Genomic DNA, 23,070 nt, shown 5'->3' with positions numbered 1-23,070 from the left:
CGCTTGCTGTTTGAGAGTGAAATGGTAAAAATGTTTCTTGAAGGTGGTTTGATTTATCCTCTGCCAGGCACTTAATCATAAAATGCAGAGTAATCATGTAGATGTCGATGTGTGGAATAGATAGCAGCTTAAGGTGTACAGCAACAAAAGTAAAACAAGGGAAATGGAATGTGGCTGAATTAAATTTGGAGATGCTGAGGGAATTAGATTACAATATGACAGACTAAAATAAAAGATGAGTTTTGCTATTTGGGGCACAACATAAGTGATGATAGCTGAAGCAGAGAGGGTATAAAATGCACACTGGCTGTAACAAGAAAGGAATTTTTGAAAAAGAGTTATTTGTTAACATCTAATATAAATGTGAGTGTTAGGAAGTCTTTCCTGAAGGTACACTATGTGATTAAAAGTATCCGGACACCCCCAAAAACATACGTTATTTATATTAGGTGCATTGTGCTGCCACCTACTGCCAGGTGCTCCATATCAACGACCTCAGTAGTCATTAGACGTCGTGAGAGAGCAGAATGGGGCGCTCCGCAGAACACACGGACCTCGAACATGGTCAGGTGATTGGCTGTCACTTGTGTCATACATCTGTAAGTGAGGGACCGATGACCATAGCAGTCTGGTCCCTTTAATCCCCCAAACCAACCAACCATCTGTAAGTGAGATTTCCACACTCCTAAACATCCCTCGGTCCACTGTTTCTGATGTGATAGTGAAGTGGAAACGTGAAGGGACACGTGCAGCACAAAAGCGTACAGGCCAACCTTGTCTGTTGACTGACAGTGACTGTCGACAGTTGAAGAGCGTTGTAATGTGTAATAGGCAGACATCTATCCAGACCATCACACAGGAATTCCAAACTGCATCAGGATCCACCGCAAGTACTATGACAGTTAGGTGGGAGGTGAGAAAACTTGGATTTCATGGTCGAGTGGCTGTTCGTAAGCCATACATCACACCAATAAATGCCAAACAATGCCTCACTTGGTGTAAGGAGCATCAACATTGGACAATTCAACAGTGGAAAAACATTGTGTGGAGTGATGAATCACGGTACACAATGTGGCGATCCGATGGCAGGGTGTGGGTATGGCGAATGCCCAGTGAACATCATCTGCCAGCGTGTGTAGTGCCAACAGTAAAACTCGGAGTCGGTAGTGTTATGGTGTGGTCGTATTTTTCATGGAGGGGGCTTGCACCCCTTGTTGTTTTGCATGCCACTATCACAGCACAGGCCTACATCGATGATTTAAGCACCTTCTTGCTTCCCACTGTTGAAGAGCAATTCGGGGATGGCGACTGCACCTTTCCACATGATCAAGTACCTATTCACAATGCACAGCCTGTGGCAAAGTGGTTACATGACAATAACAGCCCTGTAATGGACTGGCCTGCACAGAGTCCTGGCCTGAATCCTATAGAACACCTCTGGAATGTTTTGGAATGCCGACTCCGTGCCAAGCCTTACCAACCAAAACTGATACCTCTCCTCAGTGCAGCACTCCGTGAAGAATGGGCTGCCATTCCCCAAAAAACCTTCCAGTACCTGACTGAACGTATGCCTGCGAGAGTAGAAGCTATCACCAAGGCAAAGGGTGGGCCGATACCATACTGAATTCCAGCCTTACCTAAGGAAGGCACCACAAACTTTTAAGTCATTTGCAGCCAGGTGTCCGGATACTTTTGATCAAATAGTGTATTTCATCTGGAGTAATGCCTTGTATGAAAGTGGTGTGTGGACAATAAGCAGTTGAGACAAGAAGAGAATAAAAGGTTTTCAAATGTGATATCATACAAAAATGCTGAAGATTAGATGGGTAGATGATGTAGCTAATGAGCAGATACTGAACAGAAATGGGCAGACAAGAAATTTATGGCACAACTTGACTAAAAGAAGACTGGTATGACATATCCTGAGACATCAAGGAATTGTCAGTCTGGTAACAGAGGGAAGTGTTGAGTGGTAAACACTGTGAGAGAGACACCTAAATCAACTTAGTTCAGCCACATTTGCACTTTGAATCATTGGAAATCTTGGGACGAGACAAATCAGTAAGATCACATATTTTGCATATTTTGACTCAATAATGTCATATGGAACAATGTTCTGGAGTAACTCATCTTTAGTATACAGCATTCACCCGCAATCATCTTGTAGACATCTGCTTAAGGAATTACAGATTTTAACTACCGCTTCACAGTATATTTTATTCTCTCATAAAATTTGATGAAAATAATCTACAGCAGTTGAAAAGAAATAGCAGTGTACATAATTACAATAATAAAAATAGCAATGATACTCCCCACTCTACAATAAGGTTGTCTTTAGCACAAAATGAAGTCAACGATGCTGCCTCTAAAACTTCTGATCACACATTTTAAAAAATTTAAAAAAGAAAAATTCTCTTTGACATCTCCTTCCGTTCTGCAAAAGAATTTCTGTTTTTGTGATGTGTAAAAGGTGGTTGCTAGGAATTACTAGCTCACAGCTATTTTCAGAATTTAGAAACATAAATGAAGTTGTATATGGTAAAGCATGTAGCCATATTTGCATATGAGTGTGTAAACTGAATGTAAAAGGGCTCAATCCCCATCATTATATTCACATGTACTTTTTCCTTTGGGGATTCATGGCCGCTAAATGCTTAATTTAAAAAAGAATGGTCCTTAGCAGGCTGTAATACAGACAATCTTTCTTAAACTGTGTTATTAGCTAATTTCAACAACCTGTCATTTTCAAGCACACGTGCACTCTTGTGTACTACATGTCATAACTATCAAATTATTTTTCGCTACACATAAAAGTAAACATTATATTTCATCCTTACATTATTAATGTGACAACTTTAAACATCATTCTGAGAACTTTGCTCTATGTACTACAACTTGACAGCAAAATACCATCACTGGGAATTTTGCTCTAAGTACTACAACTTGAGTGCTTGGATCTATGCGTATCTTTGATGACAAAATACCAACTGCTGTTAGTTGTCAAGTTGTACTACTTAGAGCAAAGTTCCCAGTAGGGTGTTTAAAGTTGCCACATTATTGTGAATCTGTTCACAATGTAAGGGTGGAATATAATACCCATTTTTTATGTGTAGTGAAAAATAATTTGATAATTATGGGATGTAATAAGTAACAGTACAATGACAATGACAAGTCATCGAAATTGGCTAAAGCGCAGTTTACATGAATATTGCCTTTATTACAGCCTACTATGGACCATGTTTTCTTTGATTAACTGTACAAATTATCTGAAACTAACTAATGAGAGCTCATTCATTACACCACTGCATTGCAGGCCAAATCAGAAAAACAGGTTTGTTCAGTCAGTGTAACCCTGAGTTTTGAGGGATAAGGTGGTGAGTTCATCACGTTCCAGGATATGGTGATGGAGGACACTGAGGCAGTGGACTGAGAATAACTAAATGCTCTTGTATTCACAGAAAATGTCCCGTTTGTGGTGAAACCATCGCTGAGTTACTGGAGGAACCAATTTCAGAGAGCTTCGGTCCCTTTAAGAAAGCCATTTTGTGTGTATGTTCTTCCTTTGTTTCAAAATAAATCCTTTGTCTGATTATTTAGCAACTAGCAACTTAGCTAATTTCATCCACCTAGGCAATATCAGATGACCTGATGGTAAAAACAGTGACAAAAGTTATGGCAGGATAAATTAAAAGATGAACGAAACAGAGTTGATGTATGCTGAAAACCCAGTTTACTGGAAAAATTCACCAGTCTAGATGGTATGATTACATGAAATGGATAGAAGAAACCACGATAGCCAAGAAATGTCTTGAAATGACTCAAAATGGGAAAAGACATATTAGATAATCGAGGACAAAATGGAACTACGTAGCTAAGAATGGTTGGTTGGTTTTGGGGAAGGAGACCAGACAGCGAGGTCATCGGTTTCATCGGATTAGGGAAGGATGGGGAAGGAAGTCGGCCGTGCCCTTTCAAAGGAACCATCCCGGCATTTGCCTGGAGCGATTTAGGGAAATCACGGAAAACCTATATCAGGATGGCCGGACGCAGGATTGAACCGTCGTCCTCCCAAACAGCTAAGAATGACACCAATGAAAACAGTCTCCTTTGGGATAGGGTTTGTGAGGAAGAGCTGTACAATGATAGGAAAGTTTGCAAGAGGCTCTCCACCAGCACCTGCAACACTGGAGTTGTCACCTGATGATGATGTTGTTGTTGTTGTTGTTGATGATGATGATGATGATGATGACGACGACAGTTGTGCACACACGCACACACACACACACACACACACACACACACACACACACACACACACACACCTCAGTTACCCCTCTACAATAAAAATTGTTATGTTTATAACATGATATATTCTACACATCAGTGAGGAGTCCATGCCAACCAAGAGCAAAATCAAATACAGTACTGGGACTGTCAGAGAGTAGAGCCCTCATTTCATTTAACCCATCTGTGGAGGGAAAGAAGATAGAGAATGTGAACAATTTCGCAAATCTTGGTAGTTTTGTGGCAGTGATGGGAGGATCTGAACAGGTTACTCAAAGGACCAAAATTCTTCTATCTAGTACAAACACTTGTCTGGAGTACTTAAGTTCCTCATAGAGCTAAACAGACTGTGTTTGAAACATACTTTCTACCCACGGCTTCCTTTAATGCGGACAGCATTTCATAACTAGAAGAGACAGAAGTCAACTACAAGCTCATGAAATGGAATTCCTTACATTTGCCCCACAAAAGACAAGCAGAGAGAATACAAAAGACAAGCAGGGAAGCAAAGGCCAATTAGTGGGAGTGGCCACGAAGTGTATTGGGTGAAGTCTCACGAAATTCTCCTTCAGTACACGGAAAGGAATGGGGCAGGATGAAGACTAGGCTGACATTCGGGAAAGAGGAGACTCGGCCAGATTAAGGGAGAAACGTGGGGTACTGTGGTCAGGGAAGAAATCTACTGAGGGAGACACAGAGGGGGGCAGGTCATTCGGCTCGCAGCGACGACTCCCCGACAGTGGCGACGACGGCGACGCTGCGAGCGAGCGCCCTCTCACCTGGGGGGCTTGCGGGGCGCCTCGGCCTGCCGCTTCCTCTTGGCGTCCTCCTCCTCGGACAGCTTCTCCAGCAGCTGCTGCGTCCACGACATGCGGCCCGCAGACTGCGGCACTGACCTCGCCGCTGCTGCAGCTGCCGCGTCCGCAGCCCCTGCCGGCTGATTCCCTGTGGCCGCAAGGATGGTGGTGTAATGGAACACCCTTTTCTAACATAACCTTTTCTTATAGAAATAACCGATACTGCGTATATTAGCAATTCTTGTATACAGGGTGGTCCATCGATCGTGACCGGGCCATCGATCGTGACCGGGCCAAATACCTCACAAAATAAGCATTAAACGAAAAAACTACAAAGAACAAAACTCGTCTAGCTTGAAGGGGGGAAACCAGAAGGCACTACGGTTCACACGCTAGATGGTGCTGCCGTAGGTCAAATTGATATCAACTATGTTTTTTTTAAAATACCACACCTAATTTTTTATTACATATTTGTGTAGTACGTGAAGAAATATGAATGTTTTAGTTGGACCACTTTTTTCACTTTGTGATAGATGGCGCTCTAATAGTCACAAACATATGGCTCACAATTTTAGACAAACACTTGGTAACAGGTAATTTTTTTTAAAATTAAAATACAGAAGGTAGGTACGTTTGAACATTTTATTTCAGTTGTTCCAATGTGATACATGTACCTCTGTGAACTTATCATTTCTGAGAATGCATGCTGTTACAGCGTGATTACCTGTGAATACCACATTAATGCAATAAATGCTCAAAATGATGTCCGTCAACATCAATGCATTTGGCAATACGTGTAACGACATTCCTCTCAACAGCGAGTAGTTCGCCTTCCGTAATGTTCGCACATGCATTGAAAATGCGCTGACGCATGTTGTCAGGCGTTGTCGGTGGATCACGATAGCAAATATCCTTCAACTTTCCCCACAGAAAGAAATTCGGGGACGTCGGATCAGGTGAACATGTGAGCCACAGTATGGTGCTTCGATGACCAATCCACCTGTCACAAAATATGTTATTCAATACCGCTTCAATCACATGTGAGCTATGTGCCAGACATCCATCCTGTTGGAACTACATTGCCATTCTGTCATGCAGTGAAACATCTTGTAGTAACATCGGTGGAACATTACGTAGGAAATCAGCATACACTGCACCATTTACATCGCCATCGATAAAATGGGGCCAATTATGCCTCCTCCCGTAATGCCGCGCCACACATTAACCCGCCAAGGTCGCTGATGTTGCACTTGTCGCAGCCATTGTGGATTTTCTGTTGCCCAATAGTGCATATTATGCCGGTTTACGTTACCGCTGTAGGCAAATGACGCTTCGTCGCTAAATAGAACGCGTGCAAAAAATCTGTCATCGTCCCGTAATTTCTCTTGTGCCCAGTGGCAGAACTGTACACGACGTTCAAAGTCATTGCCATGCAATTCCTGGTGCATAGAAATATGGTACAGGTGCAATCGATGTTGATGTAGCATTCGCAACACCGATGTTTTTGAGATTCCCGATTCTCGCGCTATTTGTCTGCTACTGATGTGCAGATTAGCCGCGACAGCAGCTAAAACACCTACTGGGGCATCATCATTCGTTGCAGGTCGTGGTTGATGTTTCACATGTGGCTGAACACTTCCTGTTTCCTTAAATAACGCAACTGTCCGGCGAATGGTCCGGACGCTTGAATGATATGATGTCCCGGATATCGAGCAGCATACATAGCACACACCCGTTGGGCATTTTGATCACAATAGCCACACATCAACACGATATCGACCTTTTCCACAATTGGTAAATGGTCCATTTTAACACGGGTAATGTATCACAAAGCAAATACCGTCCACACTGGCGGAATGTTACATTATACCAAGTACTTATATGTTTGTGACTATTACAGTGCCATCTATCACAAAGCGAAAAAAGTGGTCTAACTAAAACATTCATATTTCTTTATGTACTACACGAATATGTAATAAAAAAAGGGGGTTCCTATTTAAAAAAAAGCAGTTGATTTCCGTTTGACCTGTGGCAGCGCCATCTAGCGGACCAACCATAGCGCCATCTGGTTTGCCCCTTCAAGATAGACGAGTTTCATTCTTTGTAGTTTTTTCGTTTGATGATTATTTATTGAGATAGTTGGCCCGGTCACGATCAATGGACCAGCCTGTAGGTGAACGTTCTTGGCTTTTTCACTGAAAGAATTTAATTTGATTTTTTATACAATGTACTATATTTCAGACTAAAACATATGAAAAGAAATTAAGTTGTTATGATTGATACAGCTAAAATTATTTTTCTTTTAGAAATATCTGACATACTTAAAATTCATATTATTAATTGCACAATCTAATGCTAATTATTAAATTTATTTCTGGATTCATTTATAAAATAATCATATAACTTTGTGATGGTTCCTCTTTTGTCAAGAAAGTATGTCAAGTCTTTTGCTTTGTAAACTTCTCGGAATATTGTGAGTGCCGCAGCCTTTATCATCAGCCTTTCCAGATGCTCTGAAGATGGTTGAATCGTTTACAGAAAAAATATTAGCATCAGACTGGTTAATTACCACAATTTTATGGATCAAGTAGTATACTGTGAGAACATGAAGATTCACACTCTACATCCTGATCTGAAAATGTGGCCCCTGCACAGACCACAGGTTTAGTAGCAATGCAATGCTGTTTGAATGTAAGGATGCAATTAACAGTCAGGCCTACATATCTTGGCCATGCGTAGTTCCAGAGCTGTTTGCCTCACAACATATCATCGAGCTATAGCATTGTTTCTGTGCTGTTAAGCTGGAAAGGGAGATACGTATCTCCCTGCAGTTTGGCTTTTGGTAGTTAGCACTGTAATAGAGATAGTGCATGTTGAAAGGTGGTCAAGATCCCTGTGTCAGCCAGGTAACCCAACTACTATCATCAAACATGGTAGAAGTGACCTTGTAATAAACAGCATGCAAGACTATGAATCCTTAGAATACTCCAGCCGTGAAGCAGACAGCGGATTACCTGCGGAGGGCTGGTACACGGGCGACATCTCACCGGCACTCGCCTCGTCATCCGAATCTGCGTACGGAATGTCCGTGTCGTCGCCTGTGGACTCGACAGTAGTCGACGCCGAGACGTCGGCAGTCCCGGGCGGTGATTCTGGACTCTGCTGCTTGGCCCCAGCTAAGCTGGATCGCTGGGAGACGGACTTCGGTGGTACCTCTGGCTTCTGCGTATTGCTTTCTGTAACAAGCACCGTAATACGTTGGAAATAATCAGGCTGGCTTTGTGATCGGGCTGAAGAGTTCCTGGCAAAGCATGTAATTCTTGATGCAGAAAAATGTTCAGATGTAAAAATAACTATCCGTGTACAGCAACACAGTGTTTCAGAACTATTACTTTACACAACACATACAGCTGACCTGATGGATAATGTGTGAAGCTTCACGACGTCATTTGTGAATAATGCTATTGTTTACAGATTTGCAATGCTAGAAAATTAAAGATGCTGGAAGACCTGCACAGGGTCAACGCCAGCTGCAAAATTGGCAGTTGACCTTCAGTGTAATCAATTGAAACATACGAGGGCTGTTCAAAAAGTAGGGTGACTTTGCAAATTGCACGAGCAAAATACATTCGATGATCAATCTTTTTCTTTTTGTTACGTTGGTACACATGTCTCGAACATATGTTCACAGTTTAAAGTGTACAGTATACTTTGTTTGTGTTTGACAGATAGAAAGGTTAGACGTGTTTTAGTGTACTCGGCAATTTTCGATTACTACAAAAAATGGACCACAGAATTTGCATCAAATTTTGTGTAGAAAATGGAATCAAGTGCTCTAAAACACTTGAGACGTTGATAGTGGCATACGACGAGGCTGCTCTAAGTGAAAAAAATGTTTACGAGTGGTACAAGCTCTTCCGAGATGGCTGAGAAGATGGCTGAGAACATGGCAATGAGAAACCTCGGTCTGGATGTCCCAGCAACATCACAGATGATAATGTTGAAGCTGTGAAGAAAATTGTTTTGAAAAATGATCAAATTACCATAAGAGAATTTGCTGAGGATGTTGGAATAATAGTCGGCTCCTGTCATACAATTTTGTTTTATATTTTGGGCACGAGACATGTGTCGGAGAAGTTTGTTCCAAAACTTCTCAATTTTGATCAGAAGAACTGTTGCATCAGCATTGCTCAGGAGCTCTTGAATAACATCAGTGATGATCCAGATTTGCTCAAAAAGGTCATAACAGGGTACAAAACATGGGTTTATGGTTACGTCGAAACCAAAGTCCAATCGTCCCAATGGAAACGTCCCAGACAGCCATGACTGAAAAAAGCACGCCAAGTTCGATCAAATGGCAAAGTTTTGCTCACTATTTTTTTTGAATTTCTGTGCTGTTGGGCATCATGAATTTTTGCCTCAAGGTCGTACGGTCAATAAGGAGTATTATCTCGAGTTTATGTGCTGTTTTTGAGAAGCAACACACAAAAAACATCCAGAATTGTGGAAAAATAATTTGTGGCTTTTGGCAGAGGGTACACTGCACCTGCTCATTCACTGTTGCTTCTGAGAGATTTTTTGGCCAAAAACAACATGACAGTCATACCTCAGCCACCATATTCACCACATTAGGCCCCCTGTAACTTTTTCCTGTTCCCAAAACTGAAGAGACCTATGAAAGGATGAAGATTTTCAACGATTGAGGAAATAAAATCTGCAACACTGGAATTACTTGAGGCTATACCAAAAAGTGCTTATGAGAAGTGCTTCGAGGATTGGAAGAAGTGTTGGCACGAGTGTATTGTTTCTGACAAGGGAACCTCCCCATCGCAACCCCCTTAGATTTAGTTATAAGTTGGCACAGTAGATAGGCCTTGAAAAACTGAACACAGATCACTCGAGAAAACAGGAAGAAGTTGTGTGGAACTATGAAAAAGATAAGCAAAATATACAAACTGAGTAGTCCATGCGGAAGATATGCAACATCAAGGATACTACGAGCTCCAGAGCGCCGTGGTCCCGTGGTTAGCGTGAGCAGCTGCGGAACTAAAGGTCCTTGGTTGAAGTCTTTCCTCGAGTGAAAAGTTTAAGTTTCTATTTTCAGACAATTATTATCTGTCCATCTGATGTGAGTGATGGGAGTGATTATCACATCCACAAGAAAACCTAAATCGGGCAAGGTAGAAGACTCTTTTTACCCATTCGCCAAATGTACAAGTTAGGTGGGTCGACAACATATTCCTGTCATGTGACGCACATGGCGTCACCAGTGTCGTATAGAATATATCGGACGTGTTTTCCTGTGGAGGAATTGATTCACCTATGACCTTGCGATCAAATGTTTTCAGTTCCCATTGGAGAGGCACGTCCTTTCGTCTACTAATCGCACGGTTTTGCGGTGCGGTCGCAAAACACAGACACTAAACTTATTACAGTGAACAGAGATGTCAGTGAACGAACAGACAGATCATACCTTTGTGAAAATAAAGAAAGTAAACTTTTCACTCAAGGGAAGACTTGAACCAAGGACCTCTCGTTCTGCAGCCGCTCAGGCTAACCACGGGACCACGGCGCTTGTGAGCTTAGAGTATCCTTGATGTTGCATATCTTTCACATGGACTATTCAGTTTGTATATTTTCCTTATTTTTTTCATAGTTCCACACAACTCCTTCCCGTTTTCTCGATTGAGCTGTGTTCCGTTTTTCAAGGCCTATCCACCGTGTCAACTTATAACTAAATCTGAGGGGAGGTGGGGGGGGGGGGGGGGGGGTGCGATGGGGAGGTTCCCTTGTGAGGGGGATTACTTTTAAGGAAACAACATGAATTTCAATGAATAAATAAATATTTTTTCATAAAAATATAAAGTCACCTTACTTTTTGAACACACCTCATATTGCACATAAATAAATGGAAAGAGCCTTTATTGTTTCATTGTATTATTGCAGAACAGTCTCTGGAAGCTCCCATATCCATTAAGTATATGAGAGTATGCATATGGATTGATCTAGGGTAGGAAAGGTAGGTACTAGACTGAGATTCATTGGAAGAATTCTCAGAAAGTGTAGTCCATCCATGAAAGAGGCAGCCTAGAAAACCCTTCTTTGACCAATACTTTAATATCGCTTGTCAGTGTGGGACCCTTAGCAGAGAAAATAAATTTATTGCACAACTTGATTAAAAAATGGGATTGGTTAGAAGAAATCACCCTGAAGCATCAAGTAATCCCCAGTTTGGGGACGGAGGCAAGTGTGGGGGGTCAAAATCGTAGAGGGAGACCGAGAGATGAATGAAGTAAGCAGGTTCAAATGGATGTAGTCTGCAGAAGCTATTCAGTGATGAAGTGGCTTACACAAGACAGAGTAGCATGAAGAGCTGCATCAAACCAATCTTTGTACTGAAGACCACAGCAACAACTTTGCAACAATGGAAGACAAACTGTAGATTGTCATATTCCACCGGCAGAATTGTCCCGTAACACATTCGCCTTTGTAACTTCAGAATCTGTCAGTTGAGAACCTTGATTTTCTACCTGAATTTGATGCACTTCTCTCCCCTAGATCATTCCAGAGACTGAGTTACCATCATTGTATAAACACCCTACAATTAATGTATGTGAACACTATCAAATGTCAGGGTTGTCTAGGAAAACTTTTTGAGTATTTTGGTATAAGCAATGTGTGGTCTCCAGGGGCTTGTTAGAGAGTAATTATGATTCATTCATTCTTATTACATTATCCCACATGACCTTGGTTTCTGTGAAATACACTACGTGATCAAAAGTATCAAGACACACCCAAAAATAAATGTTTTCCATATTAGGTGCATTGTGCTGCCACCTACTGGCACGTACTCTATATCAGCGACCTCAGTAGTCATCAGACACTGTGAGAGAGCAGAATGGGGCGCTCCACAGATCTCACGGACTTCGAACGTGATCAGGTGATTGGGTGTCACTTGTGTCATACGTCTGTACACAAGATTTCCACACTCCTAAACATCGCTAGGTCCACTGTTTCCGATGTGATAGTGAAGTAGAAATCTGAAGGGTCACAACAGCACAAAACCGTACAGGCCAACCTCATCTGTTGACTGATAGAGACCGCCGACAGTTGAAGAGGGTCGTAATGTGTAATAGGCAGATATCCATCCAGGCCATCACACAGGAATTCCAAACTGCATCGGTATCCATGCCAAGTACTATGACAGTTAGGCGGGAGGTGAGAAAACTTGGGATTTCACGGTCGAGTGGCTGCTGATAAGCCACACATCACAAGGGTAAATGCCAAACGATGCCTCGCTTGGTGTAAGGAGCGTAAACATTGGACGACTGAACAATGAAAAAACAATGTGTGGAGTAAAGGATCAAGGTATACAATATGTTGATCCGACGGCAGGGTGGGATATGGCAAATGACAGGTGAACCTCATCTGCCAGCGTGTGTAGTGCCAACTGTAAAATTTGGAGGTGGTGGTGTTTATGGTGCGGTCGTGTTTTTCATGGAGGAGGCTTGTACCCCTTGTTGTTTTGTGTGGCATTATCACAATGCAGGCCTACATTGATGTTCTAAGCACCTTCTTGCTTCCCACTGTTGAAGAGCAATTTGGGGATGCCGATTGCACCTTTCCACATGATCGAGTACCTATTCACAATGGACAGCCTGTGGCAAAGTGGTTACATGACAATAACATCCCTGTAATGGACTGGCCTGCACAAAGTCCTGACCTGAATCCTATAGCACACCTTTGGACTGTTTTGGAATACCGACTTCGTGCCAGGCCTCACCAACCGACATCAATACCTCTCCTCAGTGCAGCACTCCGTGAAGAATGGGCTGCCATGCCCCCAGAAACTTTGCAGCACCTGACTGAATGTATGCCTGTGAGAGTGGAAGCTGTCATCAAGGCTAAGGATGGGCCAACACCGTACTGAACTGCAGCATTACCGATTGAGGTCGCCATGAAGTTGTAAGTCATTTGCAACCAGGTATCTGGATACTTTTGACCTCATTGTTTAGCTCGACTATAGTGAAATAGACCATAATATGTAATCATCAAAACATACAACATGAAATACAGAGTAATGCAGCAACCCTCAGACAGACGCAAATGTGGTGTGACATGTTGGTGTCATTGCAGGAACAGCTCAGAATACAGCATAGCACCACTGTGCCGCTCTTACATTCCGCCCAAGGTTCAAATTGGACAATTATATTCTTCTAACTCGCCGATCTTTCAAAGTGCTGCCACGCAGTTACGCGCGTCCTCTACATGCGGCGCTGTCTGCCAGCCATGCAGCAGCAGTGCCACCTAAGCGGCCAGCCAGCCAGCAGCCACTACACTCTGACTCAGTTATGATTTGGCTGTTAAAGTGTACACACGTCTTACTCTGTTTACTTGATCTGTGACTTTCATGTATTGTGTCTTCCTTGAAATATATTTGTTCGACTTGAAGTTATTACATATATGTAATGCTTTTAATTGGTATTGGCCAATTTCAACCTTGTGGTCTTTATCAAATACTTTAGCATAATGCAGCATGTCAGCAACCATATATGTATAGAAATAAACAATTTTTACAGCCTTCAGTTGCAAGGTAACTTTTACTCGTTTACCTAGGTTTCAATTCCAGTAATGGAATCTTCTTCAGAACCTATAAATTAAACCACATACGGACATATATTACTCACTGAAATGCATCATCAGTCTAATGATTGAATAATAAAGAAATAGTGATACTTACAAAAAATTAAATTATTTTGAGAGCCAAACACCGGCCATGTCACAGATTAAAAATTAAAACAATAAAGATGCATAATCATAAGGTTATGTCTGTCAAAATTAAAACCATTAAGGCGAACGTATACGAAGCTACGCCGGCCACAAATAAGGACCATATGTGAGCGGCACAGAAACTAGGCATCGTGAGCAGGTCCGCGGCGAGGCTCGGCCACGGCCAGGCGCATGCGTGAGCACAAGCGCAGGTGCGAGAGACAAACTGTCTCAAAATTATTTAGAGCAAATATACATATAAACAAAATGTGACTGAAAGCCGTCTTACAAATGGACAACCTATCTATTGGTATGGCAACATTAAAACAATTTACCTGAAAACAAACTACAAAGCCAAGGTATAAAAATTTTTTTTACATTTAAATATTATAGTAAGAGGGCAAAGCTCCGCTACAGTAACTAAAAATTAGTGTCGAAAACCATGCGTGCTAAGCATAAAATGTCTTTAACATAAAAACGCCTTAGCAACTATGTGTCATTACCAAGCATATTACGAAATACAAAGACACACATGTACAATCGCACTATAATAAAGGGGCAAAGCAAATAGGGAAACAGCATCGGCCATTCGAAGCGGACTGTGGGTCAACCCCACTGGAGTAAAGGTTGAAATCCTTCGAAATAACTTCTATTTTTTAGTTGCAACTGATCATTAAGTAAGTTGTCTATCAATAATAAAATGTTTAAAAATTTGCAATTCTTCGAGGGTGTCTAGCCTGCATCCCTTGACTTCATTATGCAAAAGCTCTCCGTCTTTTAGAGCCTTGGGAGCATGCGCCTTTTGGACCAGATGTTCAGCAAATGTAGATCCTCATGTTCCATCATTGCTTTTTGTTGGCAGATGCTCTTTAAACCTAACAGACAGGGCCCTTCCTGTCTGGCCGATGTAATAAGAAGGACATTCAGCACACGTGATCTGGCCGGCGTAGCTTCGTCTACGTTCGCCTTAATGGTTTTAATTTTGACAGACATAATCTTACGATTATGCGTCTTTATTGTTTTAATTTTTAATTCTGTGACATGGCCAGTGTTTGGCTCTCAAAATAATTTAATTTTTTGTAAGTATCACGATTTCTTTATTATTCAGTCATTAGACTGATGATGCATTTCAGTGAGTAATATATGTCCGTATGTGGTTTAATTTATAGGTTCTGAAGAAGATTCCATTACTGGAATCGAAACCTAGGCAAACGAGTAAAAGTTACCTTGCAACTGAAGGCTGTAAAAATTGTTTATTTCTTTATCAAATACTTGCATGTAAGTGGTCATAAGCCCATTTTTTGTACAAAATACATGAAATCAAAAAAATAAAATATTAGGAAGAATGCCAATGCATGTTTCAGCCAGTGTCGTCATGCCATGGCATATAGTTCACAGGCTGGCTGGATCACGCCTTAGCATTCTTACCAGTATTCAGTTTTTTGACGTCATGTATTTTCTACAAACAGTAGATGTATATAGACCACTTACATGCAAGTACTTGATAGTGACCATGAGGTTAAAATTGGCCAGTAACAGATAAAAGTATTACATATAGTTTCTGTCTCAGCTGAAACATATCTTCACGTAAACATTACGCGACTGATTGTTTTTCCTACTCGTATGAGTTAACTTACATTTTTACACATTTAGAGCAAGCTGCCATTCATCACATCAAACAAAAATTCCGTCCATTGATGTATCAGAGGATTGTGCTGCTCAGAGACGTAGACCAATGTAATGCACCCCTGTTACTACGACTGAAATGTGCAAGTTTGTTCTAGAAAGGCTGACCAACGTGCTTTGTAACATTGCAATTTAGCCAATTCTCAAAGAGTGTAGAGGGAAAATACTATTGAGGATATTATTTTTCCTACAGACTTCTAGTGCGCATTTCTGAAGTTACACGATGACATTGTTTAAGACTTACATTGACACCTATTATTCTAATGAGTCAGTATAGTTATGATGCATAATGTAAATGTCAGTGTCAAGTACTATTGTAGGACATGATATACAAAACTAGTACACAACACAATACACGCTGCATACTTCATATTTGTGATTTCTCTCTCCAGTATTTTCATTATCTTTCAGCATTGATACTTCAGCATTTTTATTGGTTTTCAGGGATATTTCTTTCATTTGTAATTTCAATCTATTGATTGGAAAAATTACTATCTACCTGTAATACATTTTTCTACAGACCAGTACATTGCTCAATCACTTAAATGTTACATTTCTCCTAAAAAGACAATAAAAATTATTTTTACTTTAAAACAAAATCCAATAATAAAAGCCTGAACATATGTAGGCAAATACTGAAGCCCTTAGAAAATTAGGAAATTATTAAATTAGAATAAATGAAAGATGCATATATAAATGTTTGTAATTCTGGCATTACCAGGAAATGTTATAAAAATTATAATTTTAATTTTGTTAGTTAAAAATATCTAGAAATCTCTATTAAAAATCTATTATGAAATTACACGTATTACACAAATCTAATTATAACTTAAGCTGTAACAAACAACAAAGTTATGTACAGTGTCGAAAGTTATTGCAGCTGCAACCGAATAGTTCAGTTCACTTTAGGTTTGTCCTTAGCACGCTATGTATTTGTCCAAGTCGATATGTGGGTCAGTTTTTAGCTGTGAAGGAATTCATAATTATGCCTTGCACCTGCATAAAAATAAATTAAAAGTGTGTGAGGTTAATTTGAAATAAGAACCCAGGACCAGTTAATCCTTCAACCATATTAAGTATCTTCTTCGCATCGTCATCATCAATCTTTCGACTGGTATTTAGCTGTCTATCTAGATCTATTAGAAACTAATTTCTATATTTCTGCACAATTAGAGAAACATGCATTATGTGTAGCTTGTTTCAAAAATTCCATTGCAGTCTTCCTTGAGCTATCTTCCTTCATAATGTTTCTTCTAGGACATTTCCAAGGAAATCATTGTGTTGTATTGTTGACCAATCAACTCATGTCTTCTTCACTCAACTTTTTTTTCTAAATGAACTTTCTTTACCAGTTATATGCAGGACTTCCTGGTAAGTGGTTTTACCTGTTTACTTTAATAAATGTCTCCAGCTCCATGTCTCAAATACTTCACTAGATCTCTTTCTGTTTTTGTGTATTGTACGTTTCACAGCCATGCAATGCTGCACACCAAATGTAGCTCTTAACTGTCTTTTTTCTCACTTCTTTATTTCTGTTGATTGAATAATTTTTTTACTTTTGAACGTTGCTTTTGTTTCTATAATTCTTTCTTTTATGTCTTCTTTGCTTCTTCCATCTCCAGTTATATTATGTCCTATGTGCAAGATCTTGTATGTTTTATTGTATTTTAATGTTTATTTCTTCTGTTTCCTTGGAGAACACGAGTACTTCTGTCTTTTACGAGTAGTGTAATTCTCCCTTTAAATCGTCACATGAATGACAAAACAGCAGATATCGAAATAAGTGACTAAATACCTGAAATTGCTCAACAGAGGAAAGGCCACTTTAACTAACAAGATACCAGTTTGACCCTACACAGAGTACGCAGAACGACTTGCTCCTGTTCTACCGCTAGTGTACCACAGGTCTCTTGAGGAGTGGAGCATTCCTCACGATTAGAAAAAGAGCACAGGTCATTACCTTTTTCAAGAAGGATCGTCAAACAGGTGCAAGAAACTATACACCTACATCTCTGTGTGACCTATGTCTTTTGTAGAATTTGGGAATACATTTTGTACTCATGAATTATGACATTTCTGGAGACCGGTTGATTCACCAGTAATTCCGAGAACCGCTTATGAAAGCCTTCACTGTATGACTGAAAAACTTCATTCCTGCACTCTCCACATGCGAATGCAATGGGAAGAAGCCTTAATCGTGGCAGAATGGGAAGTGCCCTCTGCCATGCACTTCTATTTAGGAATCAACAGGGGTTCTGACAATGATGGTTGCGTATAACCCAGCTCACTCTGCTCATACTTGAGACCCAGAAAGCAGCAGGTATGGGTGCCCAGGTATATACCGTGAGCCTTGACTTCCGGAAGGCATTCAACACAGTTCTACACCATCATTCAATCAACAAAATGAAAGCATGTGAAATATCAGACCAACTGTGTGATTGGATTGAGGAGTTTCTAGCAAACAGAACACATCTCATTGTCAGCAGAGAGAAGTCTTCAACCGACAAGTTACTTCAGGCGTGCCCCAAAGGAATTTTACAGGACCATCACTTTTCACAATATACATACATGACCCAGGAGATAATGTTGGAAGTTCCATTAGGCAGGTGCTGTTGTATACAGAGAAGTCACAACACCAAACAATTGTAGTTAAATGTAGGAAGACCTACAGGCAACTGATACTTTGTGCAGGGAGTCGCAATCGAGTGTCAACATAAACCAACACAATGTATTGTACATACATAGACAGAAAGATGTTTTATAGTACAATTACGGAATTGTAGGACAGTCACTGCAAACAATTATTTCCATAAAATATCTACAAGAATGAAATGAGACAATTTCATCAGAAACTTTAATACTACGGTATGTTGATGATTTTCACTTATGGACCGCGCAACTGAGGAGGACAGGACCAAAAAATTGAAGAAACTTTAATGTTTATGTATTTTATGGATATACACTACTGGCCATTAAAATTGCTACACCAAGAAGAAATGCAGCTGATAAACGGGTATTCATTGGACAAATATATTATACTAGAACTGACGTGTGATTACATTTTCACGCAATTTGGGTGCATAGATCCTGACAAATCAGTACCCAGAACAACCGCCTCTGACCGTAATAACGGCCTCGATACGCCTGGGCATCGAGTCAAAGAGAGCTTGGATTGCATGTACAGGTACAGCTGCCCATGCAGCTTCAACACGATACCGTAGTTCATCGAGAGTAGTGACTGGCGTATTGTGAGGAGCCAGTTGCTCGGCCACTGTTGTCCAGACGTTTTCAATTGGTGAGACATCTGGAGAATGTGCTGTCCAGGGCAGCAATCCAACATTTCCTGTATCCAGAAAGGCCCGTACAGGACCTGCAACATGCGGTCGTGCATTATCCTGCTGAAATGTACGGTTTCGCATGGATCGAATGAAGCATAGAGCCATGGGTCGTAACACATCTGAAACATAACATCCACTGTTCAAAGTGCCGTCAATGCGAACAAGAGGTGACCGAGACGTGTAACAAATGGCACACCATAACATCTCGCCAGGTGATACGCCAGTATGGCGATGACGAACACAGACTTCCAATGTGCGTTCACTGCGATGTCGCCAAACATGGATGCGACCATCGTGATGCTGTAAACAGAACCTGGATTCATCCGAAGAAGTGACGTTCTGCCATTCGTGCACCCAGGTTCGTCATCGAGTACACCATCTCAGGCGCTCCTGTCTGTGATGCACCATCAAGGGTAACCGCAGCCACGGTGTCCGAGCTGATAGTCCGTGGAGCTGCAAACATCGTCGAACTGTTGACTCAGGGATCAAGACGTGGCTGCACGATCCATTACAGCCATGCGGATAAGATGCCTGTCATCTCGACTGCTAGTGATACGAGGCTGTTGGGATCCAGCACAGAGTTCCGTATTACCCTCCTGAACTCACCGATTCCATATTCTGCTAACAGTTATTGGATCTCGACCAACACAAACAGCAATGTCGCGATACGATAAACTGCAATCGCGATAGGCTACAATCCGACCTTTATCAAAGTCGGAAACGTGATGGTACGCATATCTCCTCCTTACACGAGGCATCACAACAACGTTTCACCAGGCATCGCCGGTCAACTGCTGTTTGTGTATGAGAAATCGGTTGGAAACTTTCCTCATGTCAGCACGTTGTAGGTGTCGCCACCGGTGCCAACCTTGTGTGAATGCTCTGGAAAGCTAATCATTTGGATATCACAGCATCTTCTACCTGTCAGTTAAATTTCAGATGTGTAGCACGTCATCTTCATGGTGTAGCAATTTTAATGGACAGTAGTGTAGACTGAAGCGGTGAGGGCAAATTCGTACAAAGTTTGGCTGGATCTCCCACTTATGTTTGATGCAGAGATGCTATTCCAGAACATGGAGAGCCTCGACAATTCCGTTCATGTGTAAGGGGGAATTTTAAGTAGACGTGGGAGGCAGTAAGAATTTGGATCAAGGAGGGAGGCGTGCCAGGGTTATCTGTGCAGTTGTGTGAACCACTGTACTGAGGTGTCTTAGTGGCTGACGCACATGTCTAACAAGCAGGAGAGCGGGGTTCGATTCCTGGCCTCGGCACAAGTTTTCACTCACTGCTTCAGTCTATATACATATGTGTACGAAGTGATCTGAAGAGGAACAACTGCATAAAATCAGCCACAATTAAGGCAGATACCAAATAGATTTGGAAGAATTCTGAGGAAATGTAGTTCACTCAGAAAGGAGCCAGCTCACAAAATACTCGTTCAACCAACACTTGAATACTGCTCCTCAGCCTCCGATTCATATCAGGTACACTCTCTTCCCCATCTGCTGGCAAAACCACCTCCAACTTGTGCAAATCACAATGCCGACCACCTAACCTGTGTCTGGACAGAAGTCCTATGCCACAGAACACGAAGGATCAGGGTTACCCAGTAAAATTGTAAGAAAATGAAACACGTACAGCCGATCTTACGATGCCATTTATCATACAGCTACCAGTTTCGGCCCTTCGATACACGATCCTCAGGCCTCAGCTGATGCTGAAGGCATTAATACCATTGGTATACACGATGCATTAGCAGCTAACGTAACTACGTTGAAGTGCCAAAAACACTGGTATGGGCTTGCGTATTTGAATAGGGAGATACACTGTGTGACTGAAAGTATATGGATGCCTGGCTGAAAATGATTTAACCACTGCCTGGCATTCTCCATTAGTAATGCTGGAATTCAATACGGTGTTGGCCCACCCTTAGCCTTGATGACAGCTTCCACTCTCGCAGGTATATGCCCAATCAGGTGCTGGAAGGTTTCTTGCGGAAGGGCAGCCCATTCTTCATGGAGTGCTGCACTGATGACAAGCATCGATGTCAGTCGGTGAGGCCTGTCACGAAGTCAGCATTCCAAAACATCCCAAAGGTGTACTACAGGATACAGGTCAGAATTCTGTGCAAGCCCGTCCATTACAGGGATGTTATTGTCGTGTAACCACTCCGCCTCAGGCCATGCACTATGAACAGGTGCTCGATCGTGTTGAAAGATGCAATCGCCATCCCAGAATTGCTCTTCAACAGTGGGAAGCAAGAAGGTGCTTAAAACATCAATGTAGGCCTGTGCTGTGATACTCTATGCAAAACAACAAGGGGTACAAGCCCCCCCCCCCCATGAAAAACATTACCACACCATAACACCACCGCCTCCGTTTACTGTTGGCAATACACACGCTGGCAGATGATGTTCACAGAGCATTCGCCAAACCCACACCCTGCCATCATATTGCCACATTGGGTACCGTGTTTCGTCACTCCACACAACATTTTTCCACTGTTCGATCATCCAGTGTTTACTCTCCTTACACCAAGTGAGGCGTCGTTTGATATTTACCGTCATGATGTGTGCCTTATGAACAGCCACTCGACAATGAAATCCAAGTTTTCTCACCTCCCGCCTAACTGTCATAGTTCTTGCAGTGGATCCTGATGCAGTTTGGAATTCCTGTGTGATGGTCTGGATAGATGTCTGCCTATTACACATTACGACCCTCTTCAACTGTCGACGATCTCTGTCAGCCAACAGACGAGGTCGGCCTGTACGCTTTTGTGCTGTACGTGTGCCTTCACGTTTCCACTTCACTATCACATCGGAAACTGTGGACCTAGGGATGTTTAGGGATGCGGAAATCTCGCATACAGATGTATGACGCAAGTGACACCCAATCACCTGAGCACGTTCTGAAGTCCGTGAGTTCTGCAGAGCACCCCATTTTGCTCTCTCACTATGTCTAATGAGTACTGATGTTGCTGATATGGAGTACCTGGCAGTAGGTGGCAAGACAATGCACCTAATATGAAAAACGTATGTTTTTGGGGATACTTTTGATCACATAGTGTAGGTCTGATAGAGGAAACAGAGAAGATCCAAAAAACGAGTAGCATATTTTATCATAGGTTCATTTAGTAGGCATGAAAGTGTCATCGAGATGCTACCTCAACTCCAGCAGCAGATGCTGGAGGAGTGGTGCTCTGGATCATCATGAGGTTTGTCGTAGAAATTCAGAGAGAGATGTCTCTAGAAGAGTAAACAAATACATTGCTCTCTCCTACATATACCTCACAAATAGAGCATTGAGTTAAAGTAAGAGATATTTGAGCCCACACAGAAGTTTACCAGCAATCATTCTTCCCATGAACAAAGCAGGACTGGAACAGCAAAAGGACGAAGTGACACAGTACAGAAAGTACTCTCTGTCACACACTGTAAGAGGGCTTGTGGAGTACAGATGTGGATATACATGTAGATGCTGAAGTAATGAGTTTTTATTACTGATTTAACAATGTACGATTCATTGCTGGCATACAGTGATGTTTTTGTGTTAATCTGCCAAGTAGGCCACCCGCTGAATGAATTTTATGGAAACGTCTAAATTTTGGTAGTGTTTTAACAGAGTAGGGTTATACTAGAAAGGTGCCAGCATTCTCAAAAATTTTAGAGAAAGTAATGTACGGGCAGCTTCTCAACCATCTAACCACAAATAACATATTATCAAGAACACAGTTTGGATTTCTGAAGGGTTCTGATATCGAGAAGGCTATTTACACATACAGTGAAAATGTACTTAATTCATTAAATAACAAGTTACAAGCAGCAGGTATTTTCTGTGATTTGTCAAAGGCATTCGATTGTGTGAACCACAACATCCTTTTAAATAAATTAGAATTCTATGGTGTCACGGGCAGTGCTGCAAAATGGTTTAAGTCATACCTCACTAACAGGAAACAAAGGGTTTCAATGCAAGGGACTAGTGAATTAAGTCATCAGTCGTCATCAGAATGGGAAGAAATACATGTGGTGTCCCACAAGGATCCATCTTAGGGCCATTGCTTTTTTTTGTGTACATTAATGATCTCTCATCAGTTACACTGCCAGAAGCAGAGTTCGTTTTGTTTGCAGATGACACCAATATTGCAATAAATAGCATGTCAAGTGTAGTTCTAGAAAGATCTGCTAATGATATTTTCA

The 23,070-nt window shown here is 41.5% G+C and overlaps 1 protein-coding gene across 1 annotated transcript in view; it reads right to left on the bottom strand.

The window, feature by feature from the left end:
- Nucleotides 1–23,070, bottom strand: part of LOC126426662 (serine/arginine repetitive matrix protein 2-like) — a 288,117-nt gene that overhangs the window by 202,908 nt on the left and 62,139 nt on the right. Inside the window, exons 6-7 of the mRNA XM_050088547.1 lie at nt 8,068–8,317; nt 5,064–5,264 (exon numbers count right to left, since the gene is read on the bottom strand). Coding sequence (XP_049944504.1) covers nt 5,064–5,264; nt 8,068–8,317 — 451 coding nt within the window. The remainder of the gene's footprint in view (nt 1–5,063; nt 5,265–8,067; nt 8,318–23,070) is intronic.

Source organism: Schistocerca serialis, chromosome 11, assembly GCF_023864345.2.
Source record: "Schistocerca serialis cubense isolate TAMUIC-IGC-003099 chromosome 11, iqSchSeri2.2, whole genome shotgun sequence".
In the NCBI taxonomy this organism is placed as follows: domain Eukaryota; kingdom Metazoa; phylum Arthropoda; class Insecta; order Orthoptera; family Acrididae; genus Schistocerca; species Schistocerca serialis.
The sequence above is the reverse complement of the archived record's forward strand: the minus strand, read 5'-3'. Positions and strand labels throughout refer to the sequence as shown.